This window comes from Haemorhous mexicanus, chromosome 8 (assembly GCF_027477595.1).
Source record: "Haemorhous mexicanus isolate bHaeMex1 chromosome 8, bHaeMex1.pri, whole genome shotgun sequence".
In the NCBI taxonomy this organism is placed as follows: domain Eukaryota; kingdom Metazoa; phylum Chordata; class Aves; order Passeriformes; family Fringillidae; genus Haemorhous; species Haemorhous mexicanus.
Window position 1 is genome coordinate 18061404 of NC_082348.1, and position 21788 is coordinate 18083191.

The window sequence follows — 21788 nt, forward strand, 5'->3', positions numbered from 1 at the left end:
CAAAAAAGATCTCCTTAGCTATCACAAAGAAATATTATTTGAGTTTGACTCCATTTGGCATAGAAGAAAGTGAATCTCTTCAGTAACAATTTACCCACAGCTAAGACAAAATCAGCTATTACTGAATCTAAACTGGTGAGAAATATTCTTGGTGAACAGTATCAGGTACCTGGAGAACAAATAAACTATCACCCTCAAAGTTGACACTTTGTAGAGAAATGAAAGCAGAGTAATACTCATGCTTCTCTCTAATTGCTTTAAAACTTAAAAAAAAATCCCGAAGAAACAACAAAAAACCCCAGTATATTTAAAGTATTTATTTTGGAAGCACTACTTTTTAAAAGTGTGTTATTCTTACGAGTGATGGTACAAGTCTTACCATCATTTAGTGACCATTGCTTACACATTTGTTTAGCTGGAAGTCTTGAATGACATAGCTTTGTCATGCAAGATGAAGACAAAATCCATCCTCATTAAGCACCATGAAAATGAAGTAGCATTACACATCTAGCTGGCATGAAGAACCACAAGGATCACAATAATGCAAAAATTAACTCAAGTACACATTTTGATTCGGTAACAAAACATTTTCAAAATTACAGCATTGATATGACTGAGGATACTCATATTACTCAACCTCAAATTAGTCCTATTCTATAGGCATGTGAGTCTATTTTTATCTATACTTATGTATATATGTATATTTATACACATACATATATATATACATAAATCCTTGATGTTAGACAAATTTTGGAAAATGTAACAAATCACCAAAATTTGACAAACCATGTCAAAATCATTAGTCATATACTGAAAAGAAACAAAGGACTAGAATGATAATCAAGTTTAGAATGTTAGTTTAAATTCAGTTTCAGAAATAATGAATAATGTTATAAATGTAAGAATTGAGCTGCAATGTAGTTTCCTTCTTCGACAATCTTGAAATTTTTACAAAGACTGCCTAGTTGAATCTTTTGAAATCCACTCTTGTGGATTTATTTGTGCAATATCTTTCAATTGCAAGACCATATATTGTAACAGTTACAATTAAATTGTATCTGTTACAGTTCAGTCAGAATACAAAATTTCCTTTGACTCAAGATCCAGTAAAAGGGAAGCTTTCAGCTCTAAAGGACAGTCACTGCAAAATCAAAGACAGAATTAATAAGAATTAATGGCAGAATTGTAGTACACAGAGATCCAGAAATACTTTTTCTCAGGACTTTGAAAAACCCCCATACCATAGTGTGCTAATAAATACACATGAAAAATTATAAAATTAATAAAAACTAAGTTAAATCAATGAAACATGGGAAAGGTTTTCCAAAACATTTAATTTATAGCTTTTAAACAGCATTGTAGACTAAGGTTAAAAAATGCAATCTTTTTGGTAGGCTTGCAAGTTATTCAAGTAATGTCTACTGAAAGGCACCTCTGAGATTTTGTGTTTCGACAGTTAAAACTGAAGTCTCACCTGAAAAAGGATGGCAGCATAAAATCAAGTATGTAAATAAGTACCTACGGTGGAAGTGTGCTGTTGTGTAAAGAAGCATTACTAGGGGAGCAGTAGAACATTTCTTTTCCATGGCTACATTCCTGGGGATCCAAGACAGTCATGACAAACCCAACTGCTATCACTAGCACACCAAGAACAAGAATCAGGCAGGATATGAGGTTATCTGAATGGTTCCACCGCTCCTTGGACAGCCTTAGATAACACGCTGATGGGATGATAAAAACAAGTGGGGTAGCACTCAAAACTCCCTGTGTGTGGGAAAGAGCAACAGAAAAAACCTCATAAGCATGTTTATATTTTGATGTAAAGAACAAAAACCTAAATTTTTTAACAGCTGTGACTGATGCAACAATAAAAACAGAGGATAAAAGCCTTTTCCAGTGTTGCTATATGGAACACCTTTTTTTTCCAAAACAAAGGTCCCAAAATTATGCAAAAATATCTGTTAAACTATTTCTAATAATTAAGGTTTATTTAAATACTTTTGCTTTGCTGATACAGAATAAGATTTTAACATTGCAAGAAGCATTTAATCTTATTACCAAAAGTTTCTCAGCTTAAGAGATAGAGTAAAAGTCCAAACATAGTTCTACAATACTTGAATTTCATTAAAATATTTAAGATAATTCCCTGGAGGAGTTTAGATATAACACTGCCTTTAAAAGGAATAAAATTTTTTGAAAAGTGGAAGCATCATGTAGCAGTTCAAAGAATTCTGATCAGTTTTGACATTTATAACCTGCTTTAGGTTGACTTCCTTATGAAACCAAAGCTCCTTTTGACAGAGTAGAACCTTTCCTCACACTAAAAATTCAGCTCCTCTTTAAATGCCCTCTTAGAAAGGAACAAACAAAAAGCACTTTCAAAAATTCTTTTTATTTATAGTAAAGCCATTGCATATTAGCATATGAGTTACATGCCAAAAGGGAGCAATTTTATGTAGAAATTTTGAATGTTTATTTAGTTACATAGTTAACAAACACTGTTTCAATTTAATTATGGCCAGATAGTAATCCAGCCTAAGTAATAACTTTACACCATCATTTGTACAAAAGTTCCAACATTTGTATGGTAGAACCTGTTAACAGTGATCAGTACAGACATCAGAAATAGGTACAAGCACAGACTACCTCCTCCATGAAAATTAAGCTTTAAGTCTGTGAAGTAACATAAACCAGCATCCCAGTAAAAGAAAATTCTTTGGCCTTTTAACTCCCATATGATCCAATAGTTTCCCTGGGGAATTACCACCAGGCAAACACAATAGCTTGTGTTTTGTTCTAAAACCAGAAAGCAGGGCAAGAGTAAGCAGGGTCAGAGAAATAGTATCAAATGCCATCTGTGGAGAAGAGCCAAAAGACAGCTCTTCTGCTGGACAGAAAGCCAGCTGAAAAGATAGATCACCTTTCTTTCACATGTAAATACTCTGTCTATTCAGTTTTCCCTGCTGCTAGATATCAAGAGTGAACAATCTTTCTGAGCACAATTATTACATCCAATTAATACCTACAGCTGTATTGTCAAATTCTCTCTTAAAAAGGAAAAGCAAAAAAACCCACAAGACAGTAGCTACCCATGCAAACGCCTGGCTATCACCTTCTATTTGTGACTGAATAAAGCTATCAGCTTGACTACTGTTTAGGAAAAAAAAAAACCAAACACTGCATTGATGGAATGCTTGGTTTTTTTGCTTGCTTTTGATTGTATACTTCTACCGACCATCTCTGTTGTCACTACTGCAGTAGCTGTGGAACCAGCTACTACTGGTTCTTTCTTTCTACCTTCCTCTGTTTTTTGCCCCTGTGACACAAGGCAGTCACTAGAATCTGCCCCAGTGCTAAGTAATTTGCCAACTTAATCAGAAGCAGGGACTTAGAGAAAGAAATGCTAAATTCAGTACCACTATACAGTTTGGATGAGTATTTCAGTGATTTCTGCTGCAGCTTAACACATTTTGTAGGTCATAGCCACTTGCCTTATCTATAAAACAGTTCTAAAGCCCTCTCCCAACCATATGAATTTTACTTCTTGAACTTCCTTTCACCCTTAGTTATCTGTTTTTGAAGCAGTAATTCCCTCTTCTAACACTACTACTGACTATGTCAAATTACATAAGATTTTTCAGTAGAGCTGTGGATTTTAAAAAGTTCTTATTTATTAATAAGTGATTTATTAAATAAAAGAGTAGACAGGTTCACTTACATTCAGCTCTAAAACTATTCCAAGGCAATCATACACTAATGATACAGCAGTCGCCACAGCAATGATAACTACTGTCACAACAATATGGAAAACTGTTGAGAGGTTCCCATGGAAAAACACATTGGCAATCACCTGAAACAGAATCACAATTTTAAACCTTGATTTTTCTCTCTGTGTTATCAAACAACTTACTCCAAACCTTCTAACCTTAGGAAACTAAAGGAATGGGTGAGAATGTGAGTAAAAGTAATTTTACTTACCTGGCTTCAAGAAAACATCTTCATCTGCTTCCAAAAATTACTCAAAATAATCATTACTAAAATTGCAGAATACTTCCCAAATTGACTTAGTTATACCAGTAGGATTTCAGAATTTACTCTTTTCCCATTTGCCTATTACAGAATAAATCCACTTACAATTACTCATTAAATTGATGAATTTCCTAGATGGAGATACTTCTAAAAAGAAAAACTATTAAGATTGAAAAGTATGTTTTTTTGGCTATTCTCAACACAATTACAACAGTGTCATTTATGCCAAAATAGAAATTTTAAGCAGTCCTGATATTACTAAGTAATTATTAATATAATGTTGACTAATACTATAGTAAATGTAAAACAACATTATATGGCCAATATCTAACCAGTAAAACTAGTCCCCTGTACTCACTGAACATAGCAGGATAAAATACGCTGCTATTTATCACAGATCAACCATAGACTTCAGCTACAATATGTATTAAGAATGTGACAATATTATTAATATATAACAACAGTGTTAAAAGGAAAATGTAATAAATTCTTACCTCTCTGGTCACAAAACATTCAAGGGGGAAGGTCAGAATTACAGTGACTCCATAACAAAACCTTCCAAATGTAGCAAGGTTGTCATCTCTACAGTAGTTTTCAAATATATCTCCTGGGGCATAGCAAAACACCAATTAGCTTGAACCTCACATCATTCACCTGTATTTGCAACTTGAAGTGCAGGTTACTGGAGTTACTGGAGTTATTGAGATTTTCTGATCCCCTATTCTGACATGTAACTAGAAACTAGTTGCAGTCACAAGTTATGTCCGGGAGCAACTTTCAGCTTATCCTGCTGGTTAAGAAGTGTTTTTACCTCAAGTAGCATTTATCTTCAAAAAATATTTTAAAATATACATATCAGATTTTGTCATCTCTTTCCCATTACATAGATTTTGTATGAGATGCTGGTGTTTGATTAAGTATGTGACAGATTCAGAAAGAAAGCTTATGTGTAGAAGATAAAATTTTCATTGAAAACTCCTAGAACAACAATTACATAAAAAAAGGTGAGAGTTACCTGTGGATAACTGCATTTCCCTGACAGTATCTAATCACAGCTAACAAGCTGTAGGAAAGAATTTTAAATATTCTGACCTCAAAGGCCCATTATAAACATATGGATTATTACCTAGAAAATAATCTTGTATCTGAAAAAAAAAGCATCACTATAAAATCCAAATCATCTTGCTTGGTTTTTACCACAACAAATCTGTAACAATGATCTCTGAAGCACAAAGAGACAGTGCAAGACAGTGACCAGATGACCTATCAGTTCTCTTTTATGTGGTTACGACAGTGTCTCATGATTTACTACTTTAGGAATCACAATGGCACTGAAGAAGCAATAAAGTGTACTTTAAACAGCCCAAAGATTTTGGCAGGGGAGACAGAAGGTGAGATGGAACCTGCTAACACATGAGTCATAAACTGAGGAGGAGCTGCAGGCTGAGTTTTCTGTACCTGAAAGTTCTCAGCCAGCCTGCATTTGGTCTACCTACAGTACATCCACGACAGTGACTTACTCTGCTGGAATAAGCACTGGAGGCAGGAAAAAAGGACAGATAAACCAGGAGTCCCCATCTTACAATTTCTCTGTTCTCAACTAAATGCAGTTTTTCACCAGAAAAGGAAAAAGTTTGGAAGCCTCCTCCTACAATCCAGAATGTCACTATTAAGTAACAGAAATTATGCTTGCTTGTGAAATGTGTATTTTCCCTGAAGAAAGTAATGCACCGAAACCAATTAATAACTTGTTCTAATATGCCTTTTTCACTTCAACAAAATTATGTTAAATAGCATGATGCAACATTGGTTATATATTTATGTGTATTCATATACCCACAGAGGGGACAATAGGATTAGTAACACCAGAACAGCTGTTGCAAAGATAGGAAATATCTCTAACTCTAAGATGCTGTATTAGTAGAGACAAGAAAAAATGTAAGAAAATATACACAGATATATTCCAGATACCCTGTAGGAAATTTTTGTTCTTACTGCTCTCTGCTGCTAGATCATGTGGGTAAATCATAGCTGTGTAGTCCTCAAAGTGTTTTAATGATGGAAGTATTCAAATGGGACTTCCACTGGTGAGGCATATGCTTAAGAATCTGACAGCTATCAGCATGTAGCTGACGTTTTGGTTGTTGGGTAACTATGAGGAATGTCCTATTTCTGCCCAAATATACTATGATTTTTGCATTTTTACAGTCACCAAGATGTTTGCAGAAAACATCAGACAGGAAGGCAGACACATAGGATTATAGCAAGCACCAAAAATTGAGGGATCAAGCAGTTTACCTTCTGTGTATCCTGTAAAAGTCATATATCCACAGGCAGCAAACACTACACTGATGATAAGAGCAAGGGCCACGGACATATGTGTGACTTGAGACCAATTCTTTAATGTGGGTTCTTCTAGAGACCCATATATTAAAAAGCTGTTATGATGGCAGATGAATGCTGAAACACACGTGACAGTTAAAGCAAATGTATGAATTCATGCATAAATGCATAGAGACACAGCACAGTTTGAATTCACTCATTATTAAATACAAACATTAATCTTGCAATGAGTGGCAAAGATAAATGGCTTGAACCTTTGCTTGCTTAGTTGATTTGAGGAAGGTTTATATTCATCCTGAGATGATTCTGATTACATTATACTTAAATGCTATGCCATTTCCCACCCTCCACATCTCCATTCCACAGCTATTTCCTCCTCCTGCTCTTCTTTTAAGAACCCAGCAGCAGATTTGAGAAGTCGGTTTTTTTTTTTTTTTAAATCTACAGAGCCATTTGCTACCTTCAGACTTCATATTGCATCCACTTTAGGCAGCAGCAATCATTGGAAGGCCTCAGATTATCACAATGCTAACAAGAAATAATATAGCAGATCCTGCAGGCAGGAACAGATTTCAGAATGAGGACTTTCCTGTAAGAGGTTACCCAAGGGAATGCACAATGATCCCAGCCCCCTGAGTTTATCAGTCAGACAAACACACTGATGCAGGGGCTTTAGGATGACCTGCACAGGTGAGCTGCACTCACACTCACAGTCTCTGCTATGGTGGCAAGCCTCCAGGGCCAAATGGACAATGGATGAGGTTAATGTCTTACAAAATAATAATGATATTCATATGGATCATTGACACAATTTCTTTTTTTTCAACACCAGTTTAACATGAATCTAAAAAAAAAAATCTAATTTCAAAATATTAAATAGTTTCCTACAATTGATTATTGAAAAAAAACCTCAAACAGCAAAAAACACTTACCAAATGACATCACCCCAATGGCTTGTACTGCATTTGGTTTTGCAAATATCCATGCGTTTTCTGATTTGGGTCTAAAACAGACATTTAAATTGGTTACCTCTTTTCAAATATCAGTTATTGCTCTCTGACATAGCCCCAGTGTTTATCAACGAGCTAAAACCAGGGAGATACCTTTCTCATCTCCCTTGTTTTGATTCAAGTATTTCTGTAATGAGTGTTTACAGCCAGAAATGTCAGCCTGTTTCAGTTTTCTAACTAAACTCTTCAAGTCAGCATATACCAAGAAACAGCAAGATGGAAGGTAAAAGCTGTTACTGATTCTGACTAAGGTTATCTCAACTGAAAATGTCCTCTGACTATTTAGAGGCAATTTCTACCTTTGAATTTTAACATGCAATTGATGCAGTCTAGAGATACCATTTTACTAGGCTACAAATCAAGTGAGGTAGTTTGCCTTTCTTTACACCTCTTCCAACTGTTCCTCAAAGTAAAGAAATTATGCTACTTCCCAAAACATAAAAGAAATTCTAAGAGAATACACTAAGACTTTTACAGTCAGGCAAAAATGTAATACTCCCCACACCTCCTCCCCAGATATGCTCACAGATTTGGACCTGTGGTAATTGCAATGCTTGGAGGAGGACCATCAGCAAACTTTGTTAAAAACTATTTACTGCACAAACTTCATCTCGGAATAAAGAGCCAAAATGAAAAAACAGGGAAGGACACAAAACATCTTTCCCGGAAATACAATTTGCTAAAAAGATCAAATGAAATTCACAAGCTAGTTAAATATTGAATTTATAATATTAAAGCACAGACAATGAAAAACAATCAAGCTTGCTCTTAAAAAGTTGGCTACTGCTAACCTTGATTGCTCTCTTTTTATTTAGAGGGAAAGCTGCTGCCACCTGAGGCCTTAAGATGCTCTTTTCCTACTGCCCTAGGAAGCAGTATGGCACTCAGGCCAGTTCTGTGAAGGTAACAATGGCAGCTTTATCTCTCCCTCTCTTTGGTGATCTCTCCCTCTTGCTGGTTTTGACAGCTGCAGTGGCATATGCTATGCCAGGTTTCATTGCTTTCAAATGTTTAAATTACACCTCCAGCCCCTAAAAATAAACAGATTAAAATAATAGTAAAAAAAAAAAAAGGTAAAAAAATGTTGCAGTTTCCTCTTTCAGAACTCCTATCTTACTGTTTCTTGAGTTCAAATAGTCAATCCTTCCTTGTTCATATTAATAAAACCCAGATTTAAAGTAACTAATGCACATTCAGTTCAGACTTAGAGCAGCTTTTCAGCTCTCAAGCTGTGGTTGCAAAGCTTAACTTTGAAATTAATAGAGACTGAACATAAAACCAAGTTCCCTTTATTTGTCCTCAGGTACAGTATATTGTCTTGAACTGCTGTAACATACTGCAGCTGAATATGGCCCTCCTAAAATATTCTCAGATTCAGGAAGTAGATGAAAAGTACTATGGATGAAACAGAGCTATCTGGTATTTGTCTTGAGAAATAGGAGTTCTGACTCTTTATAGCTGCTGTTGATCCTTATATAACTCCCTTAGTATTACAGTGCCACTGATTTCAAATCACTACACTTAGAGATGTGTCTGAAAATAATATTAATACTTTTGAATGTAATGTTTTTAAGGAAAACATTCACATCTGATTGGAAAAATTGCAATAATATTTCAAAATAAAAAGAGTATAAAGGAAGCTAACACTCCATCTGCTCCACTCTGTAACCACTAGAGGTCAGCTTTGATACTAAACATACAAAATGAAAATGTGGTTTTTATTTTCCTTTGACAGCAGAAGTTTTCTTTGGCTCTTTCTTATTAATAATAAAGTTAGATTATCTAATACCTTATAAACAAAAATAGTTTCAAATGCAAAGAAATAAAGAATGCTTTTGCCTGAAACACATTTAATTTCTGTAAAAACAGTACATCCTGTGCAATGTTATATCTATATTATGAGGTCCTACAAATACAGATTTAAAAAGGGAGTTCAGAAAGCATATGAATTTCACTTGAAACACTTTTAATAAAGTGGCCAATTAGTTTTTAAAAAATCACAGGAGCTGGTTTTTCCCTTGCACAGTGTTAGCTCATGCACTAGAAATATGCAAAAGACCAAGATATTGTTTTGCTTTACCTATGAAAAACAAATCAGATTAGGAGTATTATTAGGGGGGAAAACCCAAAAGAACAAAATCCTGCTTATTTAAGAGCCTAATAAGACAAATTCCTTCCACTCTAGTAGCAGAATAGAGGAAGAATTTCAGATCCCGGATTTGAACACTACCAGCAGCTTGTAATGTCCTACAATGTATTCTGGTACAGATGTGCTGTTTTCTTCAGTAACTAGTATACTGCTGCATGTGCTTTGAAAAACTTTTTCATATTGTGGGAATATGAAAATGGGGACCTCATGCAGTGAAAGCACACAGCCAGAAATTTCATTTCTGAGTGTTTGGAACTGAGAGTCAACAGTTCTAGAACTGTGATCACATCAGTAAGAAATTACTCCCAAGTTCAGTCTGCAGAACAAACAGACATATGAAAAGCTCCTGGGAAAGGGTACAGGTGACTTGAAAGTGTCTACATATAATAAGACTTCATAGAAAGACTTCTCAGAAAGAGAAAACTGTGCCAGAAAACAGTAGGTGTTAGTTGAAGAAGAGTCATATAATGAACAACCACAGAAAATCATTCACAAGGCAAAGGGCAGCTAATGGAAACATCATCTGTCAAAGTAAACATACACAAATTGATTTAGTATATGCATCTCTGTAGGCAGATGCATGCACACATTGAAAGAATATCACAAGAATACAGGATAACTTGTGGTTTCTCAATCCTGCTGCTACTGTTCAAGATTTTTTTTTTTTTTTTGAGGGGACTTTTATTCTGACCTACATTCTTGTTAGGAGTTACTAGGGGGAGATTTTAACTGCTGCTTATACAAGAATAGTATTAGCTGTGAAAATCCGTGAATGAAAAAATCAGCTAGCTCTGCTTCTCACTCAGTGTATAAAAGCATAGGCTATGCCTGCATGAACGGGAAGGTTTTTTCACACTGAAGAACTACTAGTTAGATGAAACAATGAAAGGTAAGAGAGGAAATACAATTTTGAAAAATGCACTTGCTGACAGCTGTACTGTCTATCATATATAGTAGAAGCTGAAACCCAAAGCAAAACCTGAGATGTAATTTACATGTAGTTTTGGAACAAAAATAGTAAAAGATTGAGTAAAAAGACAGTCAAAGAGAGTTCCCATGCAGGGAAAAAGTCTTAGCTGAAAATAAGACAAAAGCAAGACAGACTGAAGGTAGTGAGGCCTAGCAATGAAGAAGACCTAGAAGGTAAGAAAATAAGACTGAACTGAGTTTTCAATATATGTAAGTGAAAATATACCATAGTAAACATATTAATGAGTCCTAAAAAGGTTTGAAAATATTCACGTTTATCTACATAAGAACAGGGAAATTGAGAAGAAAAAATGAACCAGGCAAAGGATAAGACATCCTAACAGGGTAAGCATCCAGATCATGAGTAAGAGTTGAGCAAATCTGTTTGGCAGTCTAAGATGGCCTCTCTTTTACTTGCAAAACACTTGCAGCATAATTGTCCCCATTTTAAGAGTGATGCTATACAAAAATCTTTTCTGTCACTTATATAGAAATGTGGCAGTAGAAGAGTGCATGAGAAGCAAAACATCTTTAATGAAGGCAAGAGAAAGAAATATCCCTGATTTCAACCAGCTTGTGGCTATGCAACACTGACTTGAAAAAAGAAAGGTGATTTCTAGATAGGAACAGTCGTATTTTTGACAGAGGTGCTACATGTTGGAATGAGCAAGAGACTTCCATTGTTTTGGATTGAAGATCAGTGTCAAACTGCCAAGTTTAGGTGCAAACAAGTGGTTGACAATATAATCCAGAATCATCTCATAGATTCATTCAGGTTGAATTCAATGATTTAAACATTTAGGAAATTACCTGTAACATTTAAATTTAATTCTATTCTAAAGTAAAATACCTTTCTAGGTATTTTTGAACTTTAGAAGTTTAAAGATACTGAAAAGTTCATACATGCTGAATATAACTTTAATCAATATAATGGAAAGAAAATTAGTACAGCTCACATTAGCCTTGGATTTCATATTAATCAAAGTCACCTTGTGAAAGAACACAGACAAGGCAAAGCTATTATGTCAGCCCAACTTAGATACAGCTATGTCTACTCTTCTTTCTTCCTTAATGAATTACTTAACAGTTCTGTAAATATAAAGTAGCTTAGTTGTTTTTTTTTACATTTCATCACACATTTAAGTTTACCTTTGCTTACTACTGGATTTTTTAATATAAAGGAAGGAATCAGCTTTTTACTTTCAAGTTTTTTTTCCTGAGCCCTTGGTGTTTTACTCCTGGAATCAGCTGCCAGTTGAGTAATTCTCACATCCTCTTTATGTGTAGCAGATGCTCTTGAAGTTTTTCATAGACATTTATGTATTATGGAGACACTGACATCATAACATTCTTGCTAAAGAACACCAAATTAAATTGAAATGATCCCTCTTTATAAGCTAAATAAAATATTTCTTTTTACAGCAAGGAATGTTACTTTCAGGCTGGAAGCATGAAGTTACTTCATGCAGTATTAACATGCTTCACGTTACAGTTCGAGTTAACTCTTACCTATTTTTTCTGATCACAGTACATGAATACCCAGCCATAAGCAGATAGCCATAGAGATCAGGTCAAAATGTATTTTTATCCAACATTTTAAAATACTGAGAACGAACTCTCAATAATCCAGAACACTTTATTCTATCTGCAGGTTTATTGTGTCATTCAGTTAACAATAATCAAATGGATGGTAGTTATCAAGCCCAAAAAAAAGAAGTACCTCAGTTTTATATTTGTCATAAGTGGAAATAAATTAAAACAAGTAATCCTGCATCTTAAATACATTTTGTTTCTCTCATCAGAATGTGACAGTAACATTCTTAAAATGTCCTTGGACAATCAGCCCCACACCCAAAGAAATAAAGAGGAAAACAAACAAAAAAAAAAGAAGCAACATTCAAAACCTTTTAATTCCTATTTAAAATAGTAATAATCTTGTTGTTTCTTTGATGGTCTAAAACATTGCAGAAAGTTTCAGATTATTGCAGAAGATATCCTTTATTGCTTTTTTTGTCCAAGTAAAATTTAATTTTCAACTAGAGCATGGATTGCAGTTAAGCAAAAAATGTTTTATCATTTCCACATAATGATCCTGAACCTTTCAAAGGGAAGAAGTATTCACCTTGAAAAATCTAAAGGTAAATGAAAACTGATTACTGCTCAGAAAGTAATTATCAAAGCAGGAAGATACCCAAATGGGATTCCAGTGGAACCTGACCTGAGTCCAGTACTTTAGAATGTATTCAGCAATGAGCTGAATATGGAACAAAAAGCAAAAAGTGTCTTTGACAGAAGGCATGAAATGTGCAATTAACACAATCATGCTGGAGAATGGGATGAAAAAAGAAAATCATAAATATGTTAGTAAATGGAGAAATCTTCTGATAAAACAGCATTCAATTCTGTAATGAAAAATTCTACAGTTATGCAGGGGATAAAAAAAGCTTCACAAGAACAAGGCAGAGAGAACAAACAAACAAAAAAATCCCAAACTTCATGAGAAGAGTATCAAAAAAAGGAAAAATCACTGGAAAACAGTTCTGCAGAGTATCTCGTGCTTGGTAGTTCCACTAGACTGCAAACTCAAGGCACATTCATGATATCATGCTATTTTCCAAAGAGGCTAACATCAAACTAGGTTATATAAACAGAGGCATGGCAATCCCCAAGGGATACAGTTGAAAGAGATCTTATAACACTCTGCTCCTCGGAGGGAATATCCCAGGCAGGTGGGGCACCACAATTCCACTTTAATTTGCAGAAGATTTAAGGCAGCCATTGAGCATGATTAGAAGCACAGGAAATGACAAAGAGAGAAACCCTAAAGGAACTGTGCCTATTTAGTCTATAGAAAGGATCCCCAAAGGGGGTCAAATTACAGCTTTTTTAGAGGTGTTTTTCAAGCACTTGAAAAAGCATAAATAGTTTGCTGTCTATATCCACTGTGGTTAGGCCAAGAAGCAACCAATATGAAATGGAGTCATACACAGGAAAAATTTGCAAGAAAAGGCTAGCTAAGGATGGGGAACCATGGAATTGTCTAGTTTGTTCTTGGCAATCACCTGTCATAAATGGCAGGCACATAATCAGTTCTGCCATATAACAGTAGTAGGGATTAAATATTCTTGTCCCCATTGAGCCTTTATCCAGGACTGTACAAATTCTTTTCCTGTATGACGAATACAAGGACTGTGCTTTCATAGTAAAGATTTTTAAAAATTTCTTTGGGAGCTCTGACTTCTATTGTATTTTAATAAGCATTCAAAGTAAATGTGTTCATTCAATTTCTTCACTTGTAATATGATGAGACCCATATTAATATATAGCATTATTCTTTATTTTCATTGCAAAAAAAAAAAGTCATACCATTATCCAACAAAATAGAAGACAGCTTTAATAATTAAAGTATATGTCTATGTCTAACTGTAAAATAAAAATAGCAAAGACAGTAAAAACAGACATTAACAGAATGTTGGTGAGGAAAAAAAAATTACCAACTGTTTATCAACTTGCTAGATGCATTTTTGAAAACAACTATAAGGGCAGAAATGGAAGTCTCTAAAGAATTAAGAAGTAAAACTTCAAGAATCACTCAAAATCAAACAGCATGTATTGTAAGAAAAAATTAAACCATGCATTCCATATTTTTCAGTGCATCACAACTGTGGAGAAGAAATGTTACCATAGTAACAGGGTTATCAGTAAGTATTATATATAGCTTCTTCCTTTTTTAACAGGGAGTTTTGAGATTAACCTTTTAAAAACCCCTTTGACACACAGTGTGAAAAACATGCTGCTCCAGAAATATGGTGAGGAGGGAAGTTCCACACTGTCCTGAGAGAGAGATTTTGTGGATGATAGACAACATCATGTGGTACAACTTAAGAAAGTGCTATTCTAGGCATCTTCCTACCATTAAAGCTGAATAGCCTGCAATTAACCCATGTATCACAGCAGTAATACAACTGAACAATTGTGCCTAACACTGATGAAACAAGCCTGGTGGAAGAGTCTGCTTAGGGAAACATAAGAAGTAGCACATAAACCTGTTCCAATAAATAAAAAGGCACATTCAGGAATTGAATTTGTCATCTTTATTAATATATCTATATATTTAAAGGATGAGAAAAAAGACAGCCCTTCTAAGCCTTTAAGGAAAAATAACAGATTCATAGCACTTTCTTACAATATAATTATAAAAATATTGTTACAACACATACTTATGTGCACTAAATTGTCTAGAACACTCCAATGTCCGATGTTAAATACTACTTTCAGAGTATGCATAAGAGTTTTTCACATTATATAGTCTTCTCAAATGACAAAATAAAGATTTTATTATGTGGTTTTTTTAATAATTCCTACTATTTGTATTTTATTTTTATTATTAAATTATTATAATTATTATATTTATCTTATCAGAAATATTCCTAAGATATTAGCTATTTTAATGATTGTAAATATAGGCAGTCTGACAATAATGAAAAAAATAAAAAAAACCCAAATGACTGACAATCTCACATGCCAATTCAGGACCCACCTGCTCATCCATAATTCCTCATTTATCTCTAGGGGGTTTGAGACTTTCTTTAAATTTGCTTATACCCAATAGAAGAAAAGATTAAAAAGAATAAAGTATATTTAGCTGTTCATTGTACTGCTGTTGATAGAGATTTTTCAAAAGCAGGTATGTTCCACAGCTACGCAGGTAAATGCAACAAGGAAAAAACAGATTATATATGAGCGGAAGTTCACTTTGTGGCAAGTGTAAGAATACTCACACTTGTGGACTGAAGGTTACTGTTCTCACCATCACAACAACCATGATGACAATGGTTAGAATCAGAGAAAGAAGAGATACCTGTAAAGGTAAAAAAAAGACTTCAGTCAGTAAGCTGCTGAAAGGTGGTCTTTTGAGCAGCATAATGCAGTTGTTAATTATTTACACAAAGTTATGACTGGCACTTATTTTCAATGGCATACAGAACAATAAACCAAAAATCAACTGCTGTTATGATTTACCTTTCCCAATTTTGCTATGTCTCGATATAAAGATATAGGTAAGGTAAAGATGACGGTGGTAAGAAGAATTATGAAGTGACGGTCGGTAAGCATGTTATCCACCCCAACTAAAGCAAAAAAGAAAATAATTTATTTCTTTAAGAGACTAACTTGAGGAAAAGATTAGCTACATTTGAAAGGTTAGAAGTAACAAACTGTTGGTGATCAAGCTTTTATTCCCTTTACTCAGGCTAAGTAATATTGAAAACTAGGCATTAACTAATACTGAGAAAGCCATGCACAGCATGGGCATAAACACAAGAATTCAGCAAATTCAAACCAAACGCATAACATATGGGATATATTAAATCAAAATTGCAAAGTCTGGATTCCTACATATAGATTGGTATTAACGTCTTTATGTCTGGGTCAATGCTGGGAGACTGCAAGAAAAAATTCTACCACTTCTTTCTGCCATTTAGTCCTGAGAATTTTTTGATACTCTGGGTTGACATCAATTACTGTGCTGTTTAGGATAGCATTGTTCTCTAAGGAATGGCCTAAAATAAGTTAATTTTGAGGTTTCTTTTGGGCACCTCCTTTCCTGCCATTAGCTGGCTTCCACTTGAAAAGTAGATTACCTTGTGAAGGCAACAATGCTGTCATAATATTCCATGCAATGAGAGGGACTTGTTTGCATAACTGGTGGGTTTTTTCAAGCCAATGACAACTTAAAATAAAACATCTCCAAGCTTCAGTGAGGCCACCATAAATCACTGGCTTGAATGAAGACTTGATGAGAAATTATGGCTGGTAAGTGACTGGCAAATGACATGGAAAATTCAGTGTTCTGTTCTCTCTTTTCTTTGGGAGATTATGAAGCTTTCCCACCTCTTTCCAGGAAGGTATTCTACCGGACAGTTAAGATTTGCCATGCTGGGGATTCCCCCCGTTTCAGAAGCCATATTATATATAAAGTATTAGATATTCACTGTCACTATCAATTTGATCAGGTATTCACAGAACAACACAGTGTGACAGTTAAAACTACATCCACACCTTTCAGGTTTCACACGCTGAAAATTACAGCTCTCCTGTGGAAATGAAACAGTTCATACAAATTCACATTTCCACTTTATTACAGACATGTTTTCTTTCAGTTTAATCTCCCAGTGAAGAATGTTTTAACTTAACTGCTTTTGTGCTAAAGTAAATATCAAACACGTACATAAATTGCTCCACTGATGCTGCTGTGAAAACTTAGAGCACATGAAGGGAAACAAGGGGCCATGACTTAAAAAAATTATATTCATTATATTATTTGCAACTTATCCAGAATTTTTCACTAGATGAAGTACAGTTTCACTATTTAAATTATTATTATTATATGTGTCCAAATAAAAAGTACAAAACCCAATAATCTTCTAAATACCCAACTGCGGAAGACTCACTTCTATTTGCTTAGTATTTCACTGAAGCATCTGGTCTCTTCACTGACACTGAGTCCACTGATAGCCAAGGACTAGGATTCATAGTTTTTATTTGGGAAAGGCTTATTAAAGAAAAAAAAACAAACTCAAAAATCCCCACTCATAGACATATGGTTCAAGTTCTTAATTTGAACTAAGCTTAAGAGTAATTTAGAAGCTATATTACAGGTAATTGCAAAATACTTATGCTACTCTTCTATCCAATCCATAATCCCCTAATTATAAAATTTTTAAATGCATCTTACCTCCAGGAATTCTCTGAAAAACTTTAGTTAAAGTGTCTCCTGTTATTATGTTGTAACTGATCATAGCTTAAAGAAAATAAGTTTTTTGTTAGTACAAGTCATATCCAAAATATTTGATTAACACTGAATACACACATTTTGCAGACTTCAGGATTACATGCCACTAGCCCTCTAATATGAATTCTTGCTAGCAGCAACAAGTTGAAAATTTCAGGTTTAAAAAAATAATTTTTTAACACTTCCTTTTCTGTTTTTTTTTTTTTTTTTTTAACAGGTACAACCTAAGCATTAATGAAGCCTGATAAGCAAGACCATTGTGCTGAGTGGCCATATAAACTTCCTTCAGAAGAGGATAAAAAAGGCTCTCTAAAACTGTTTGTTTCAAATAGCAATTCTTTGTCAGTTTACTTTCAAATGCTTGTTTCTATTTAGTATCTTTCCTGTGTTAGTCTAACAATCAGTTCTGCAATTAAATGCAAAGAACTTTCTAGCTCATGCAAGAAGCTAGCAAACTCTTTAAACCAGAAAAAAGGAGAAAATAGATTAAGATATTGGATATGGACTTTGATTCCTCCCTCGCATTAGTAAGTGCTGTGGCCTAACACTCCTATTTCATTCCTATCTAACTCTACACCAAGAGCACGTAAATTTGTGCACACATATATATATATATATACATACACAAAATACAATTATACACTCTCATGGTCTTCAGCATTTAGACAGCACATATTTAGGTATTGACCTTAACTATACATAAATATTCAGTGCTGTGAAATTTTAAGTCATAAACTCTACTTATGTACATTAATGCAAACACATACAAGAGCATAACCATTGCTCTGTGGTAAGACCTTTACAGTTCTTTTTCTGTATTATCAAGGGAGTACTTGATTTACAAAGCAGTATAATTAAATGTGTAACACTTGCTTGCACTAACAGCAACTTGCCACCCTTAAAATTCTCAGGTATCTGTAGCCAGACCCAAATAGGAATTTTGATCTGGGACTCTGTGGTCACCAAGTCCAGACTCTTGATATCTCAAGTCATCATATCTTGCAGCCCCACATGTGAAAATATCAAGACTATTTAAGATTTGATTTAATTATGTTGCTACAGCAGGAGACAGATTCAGAACAGAACTTTATTTCAAACTTCTGGTCTAATGAATTCCTGCCAAGATTATACCTTTTGGTTAATTTACTATTTCTTCTTCCACTGCCTAATTTCCTAGTACTTCGTTAGGTATGAGGCTGAACTAATGTTTTTGAAGAGCAATGACAGCACATAATATCCTAGCAAGACCTAAACAGCAGCTTTTCCAATTACAGTAACACTGCATCTCTGAAAATATACTAATTCAGTATACTCCTAAACTTGTATTTTCCTTTTCTTTCAGATACATCAACTTTGTGCTCTGCAACTCGGTCTAGAACAGAATCTCCTTTGCTATTTTCCAGCTACTTTTGTCATTAACTTTCATTCATGTGATCATAAATTTCTCTAAAACATTTCAGTTCATTTCTATTATTCTGATCTTTAATTCATTGAATTACTCCTCAGTCATTCTTCAGAACCCACAAAATGAATTTAATTTTTTTTGAATAGCAAAGAAGCATATACAGTACATTCTTTATATAGGTAATAATATTCAATCAGTGAAACAATGAAATAATGTAATAAAGCTTGTTACTTAAAAAACTTAAACATTTATATTTTATGTGATCTTACCAATAAATGGATATAAAAACTGGAGAATTGAAAGGATTAGATAACCTACAAGACCATACGTTTTTTTGACCAGCTCTTGATAGGTTTTGGTACGGGACAGATTTCCTCCTTTGATCAGTAATATAATGGAATAATCTGTTAAAACATAAAATTACTGTTAAAGACAACATGATCCAACTTGTGGTTGATTACTTTTCACCTTCTTTCACTTCTCTAACCAAAAAAAAGGCTGTAAGAAGAAAAGCAGTGGCACTAGGAAGAGCAGGGATGAGAAATCTCACAAAATCTCTCAATCCACTAAACCCAGGAGCTATAGGCTCACATCAGAAGAAAAATACTTAAAATCATAGTACAATCAAAGGTTTTCATTTTGTGATCTATTTTTAAAAGTCATATACAACCCTCTCAGGATTCAGTCTCGTAATTAGTCCAGTCTTAACAGTGGACTCCACCAGGTGATTATGAGGGCACAAATAAGAACATTCTTTCAAATGTAACCTTGATTAGGAAACTAAGGCTTCATGAAAATAAATGGAGTCAAAAAGCAGCTTCATATGCCATACAGTGTAATTCTCTACTTTTACTAATCTGCTGAAGAGATTAGTGAGGTAAGGAAAAAATTAATCATTTTTATTGTCATAGATATACTTGTTTAAGGTATCATTAAGCTCAAGATAAGCTAAAATATTGCATGGCTAATTTTATCTTTACAACAGAAACTGCCTTTAGAGTACCTGTGATTAAGGCAACCACAAACAAAAGCAGTATTCCTAGAGGGAAACCAGCTTCCTTCATCGAATATGGCAATCCTGCAAAGCAGAAAAGGAGAGATTCTATAAGACTCTTTCCAAATATTTATTTGTGAGAATCAAAATAAAGAAAAACTCAGATTTTAAAAAATGCTAGTAATCTCCCAAATTGGACCAGCATGCTTAATAACCTCCAAAACATAATTTTCAGTGGACAAAGTGTTGCTTAAGTATGAAGTCCTGTCAGCACCTGCCCAACCTGTCTGACCATTATGGCCAAGAAACTCAGGGGTATTTATCGCTAAGGTGTGGGCTCAACTGACACCTCAACATTTTTGCAAAGTAAATAAATACAGAGAAAAATCTTTAAAAACAGCAGCAGAAAGTAAGGAATCAGTGTTATTGTCCAAGCTGGATAGTCATGCATGAATAAACAAGGCTGAATACAAGACAGTAAAGAAAAGTAGATTTACCTATAATGCCTGATCCTATGATTGAATTAATAATGTTAAACCCAGCTGATGCCAGATCACTGTTTCCTCCTTTATTCCTGGGCTTACTAAGGAGGGCTATTTGGTCATCTGTTTCTACCTATTTCAGGAAGACAAGGAAAACATTATATGTGATAAAAACAGGTGAGAACAAGTATTTTTCACATAGTCTATTAAAGATTTTTTAGAAATTGTCAGAGAGTCAGATTTGCAGAGGTATTTTGATACATAAATCCCATTTTTTTCAGTGAGAAATCAAAGGGGCATTAAGCAGCTAATTCCTGTATAAGTCTGACCCATAATCTTCTGTAATTCTCTGAAAAACAGTAAGTGGAAGGAGAGAAATATATATAAACTCAGAGGTAGGCTGCTAAACAAAGACATTCTTAGTCATGTTTCAAAGGCAGAAATGTGAATCAATTATTTTTGAAAATATTTTGGCTAATACAATTGTTCAGTAAAAGAAGTTCCTGAATCAGGGAAATTAAATTAATTTCAAGACTTACTAGTAGAGTATGCCAACATCTTAACATACTCTAATCCAAGGTTTTATCCAGCATTTTAAATATTTCTGTGCCATTCAATGGTTTAGTTAATTATGAATAGTTAATGACACTATAAAATCAGCTGGTCCCAGAAAGGTTCTGTGGGAAAGAACCAAAGCTCAGAGCACAATATGTAGCCAGTAGCTTCAAAAATTAATGTTTGTATCTTCATAAAAGAACTTTTTAATAAACATGCAGTAATCCTCTCCTTAGATCATCACCATGCTGCCAGAGAACATTTCAGAATTATTCATCAGAAAGACCATATTTTACCTGAAGTTGTGAAATTCAAGAGAGGAACAAGCATTTAATTAAAAAAATGCTTGCCTGTGTTCTGTGTACTAAGTATGAAGGTAACACCACTATTTCATGGATGCAGCAGCCTGTTTAACATATATAGCAGGTAGTACAAACTCAAATGCTTGCCTCTAATATTCCTGGGAAAAAAATTAAATTACAGAAAAATCTAAGTCATCTGTAGATAGACACATAAACTGACAAGCATAAGACTGCCTGCCTCTAGTAAGGCTACACATTTAAGTGGAACCTTTAATCCTTAAGCAGCACTAACATAATACTGTCCCAGATCAAAGCCCAGTAGAGTGTGGTATCCCATTTCTGAGTGATGACCGTGAAAGGTGCCTAGGGAAAAGCACATGACCATAGAAGATAGCTAGTTAGCAAATAACTTTCCTCTCCCAGCTTTCCTCAGTTTGTGTATTTTGGACTTCCCAAAATGGTTGTGTTCTTGGTGCACCACACTTCTAAATGGACAGCTGCTTGATTTTTCCCTTTTTAGAAACTGTGCATAAGTTTTGGCATCTATAATATCATGTGTCAGTGAATGCCACGTTTTAATTATGCATCCTAGAAAGAGACAGGTAATTTAATTTGTTCTGAACCTACCATTCAGTATTTTCACTTGGGTGTCCCCAAGTCTTTTGTGTCATCACAGAGAAACAAACCACTATTTCCTATCTTCTTCATATCACATGTATTCATAAGTAACATTCTCCCTCAGCTGTTTCTTATC

General features: G+C 34.4%; 1 protein-coding gene across 1 annotated transcript; it reads right to left on the reverse strand.

Moving 5' to 3' along the window:
• Positions 1-302: 302 nt before the first annotated feature.
• On the reverse strand, positions 303-20328 carry SLC38A11 (solute carrier family 38 member 11). The gene is made up of 11 exons (XM_059852969.1): positions 20193-20328; positions 19705-19779; positions 18971-19105; positions 17240-17305; positions 15526-15632; positions 15285-15364; positions 7308-7378; positions 6331-6492; positions 4527-4639; positions 3722-3853; positions 303-1767 (listed from the first exon to the last, which is right to left on the reverse strand). The coding sequence occupies exons 2-11, from the start codon at positions 19763-19765 to the stop codon at positions 1522-1524; spliced, it is 1173 nt and encodes a 390-aa protein (XP_059708952.1). The 5' UTR covers positions 19766-19779; positions 20193-20328; the 3' UTR covers positions 303-1521.
• Between the last annotated feature and the right edge of the window lie 1460 nt (positions 20329-21788).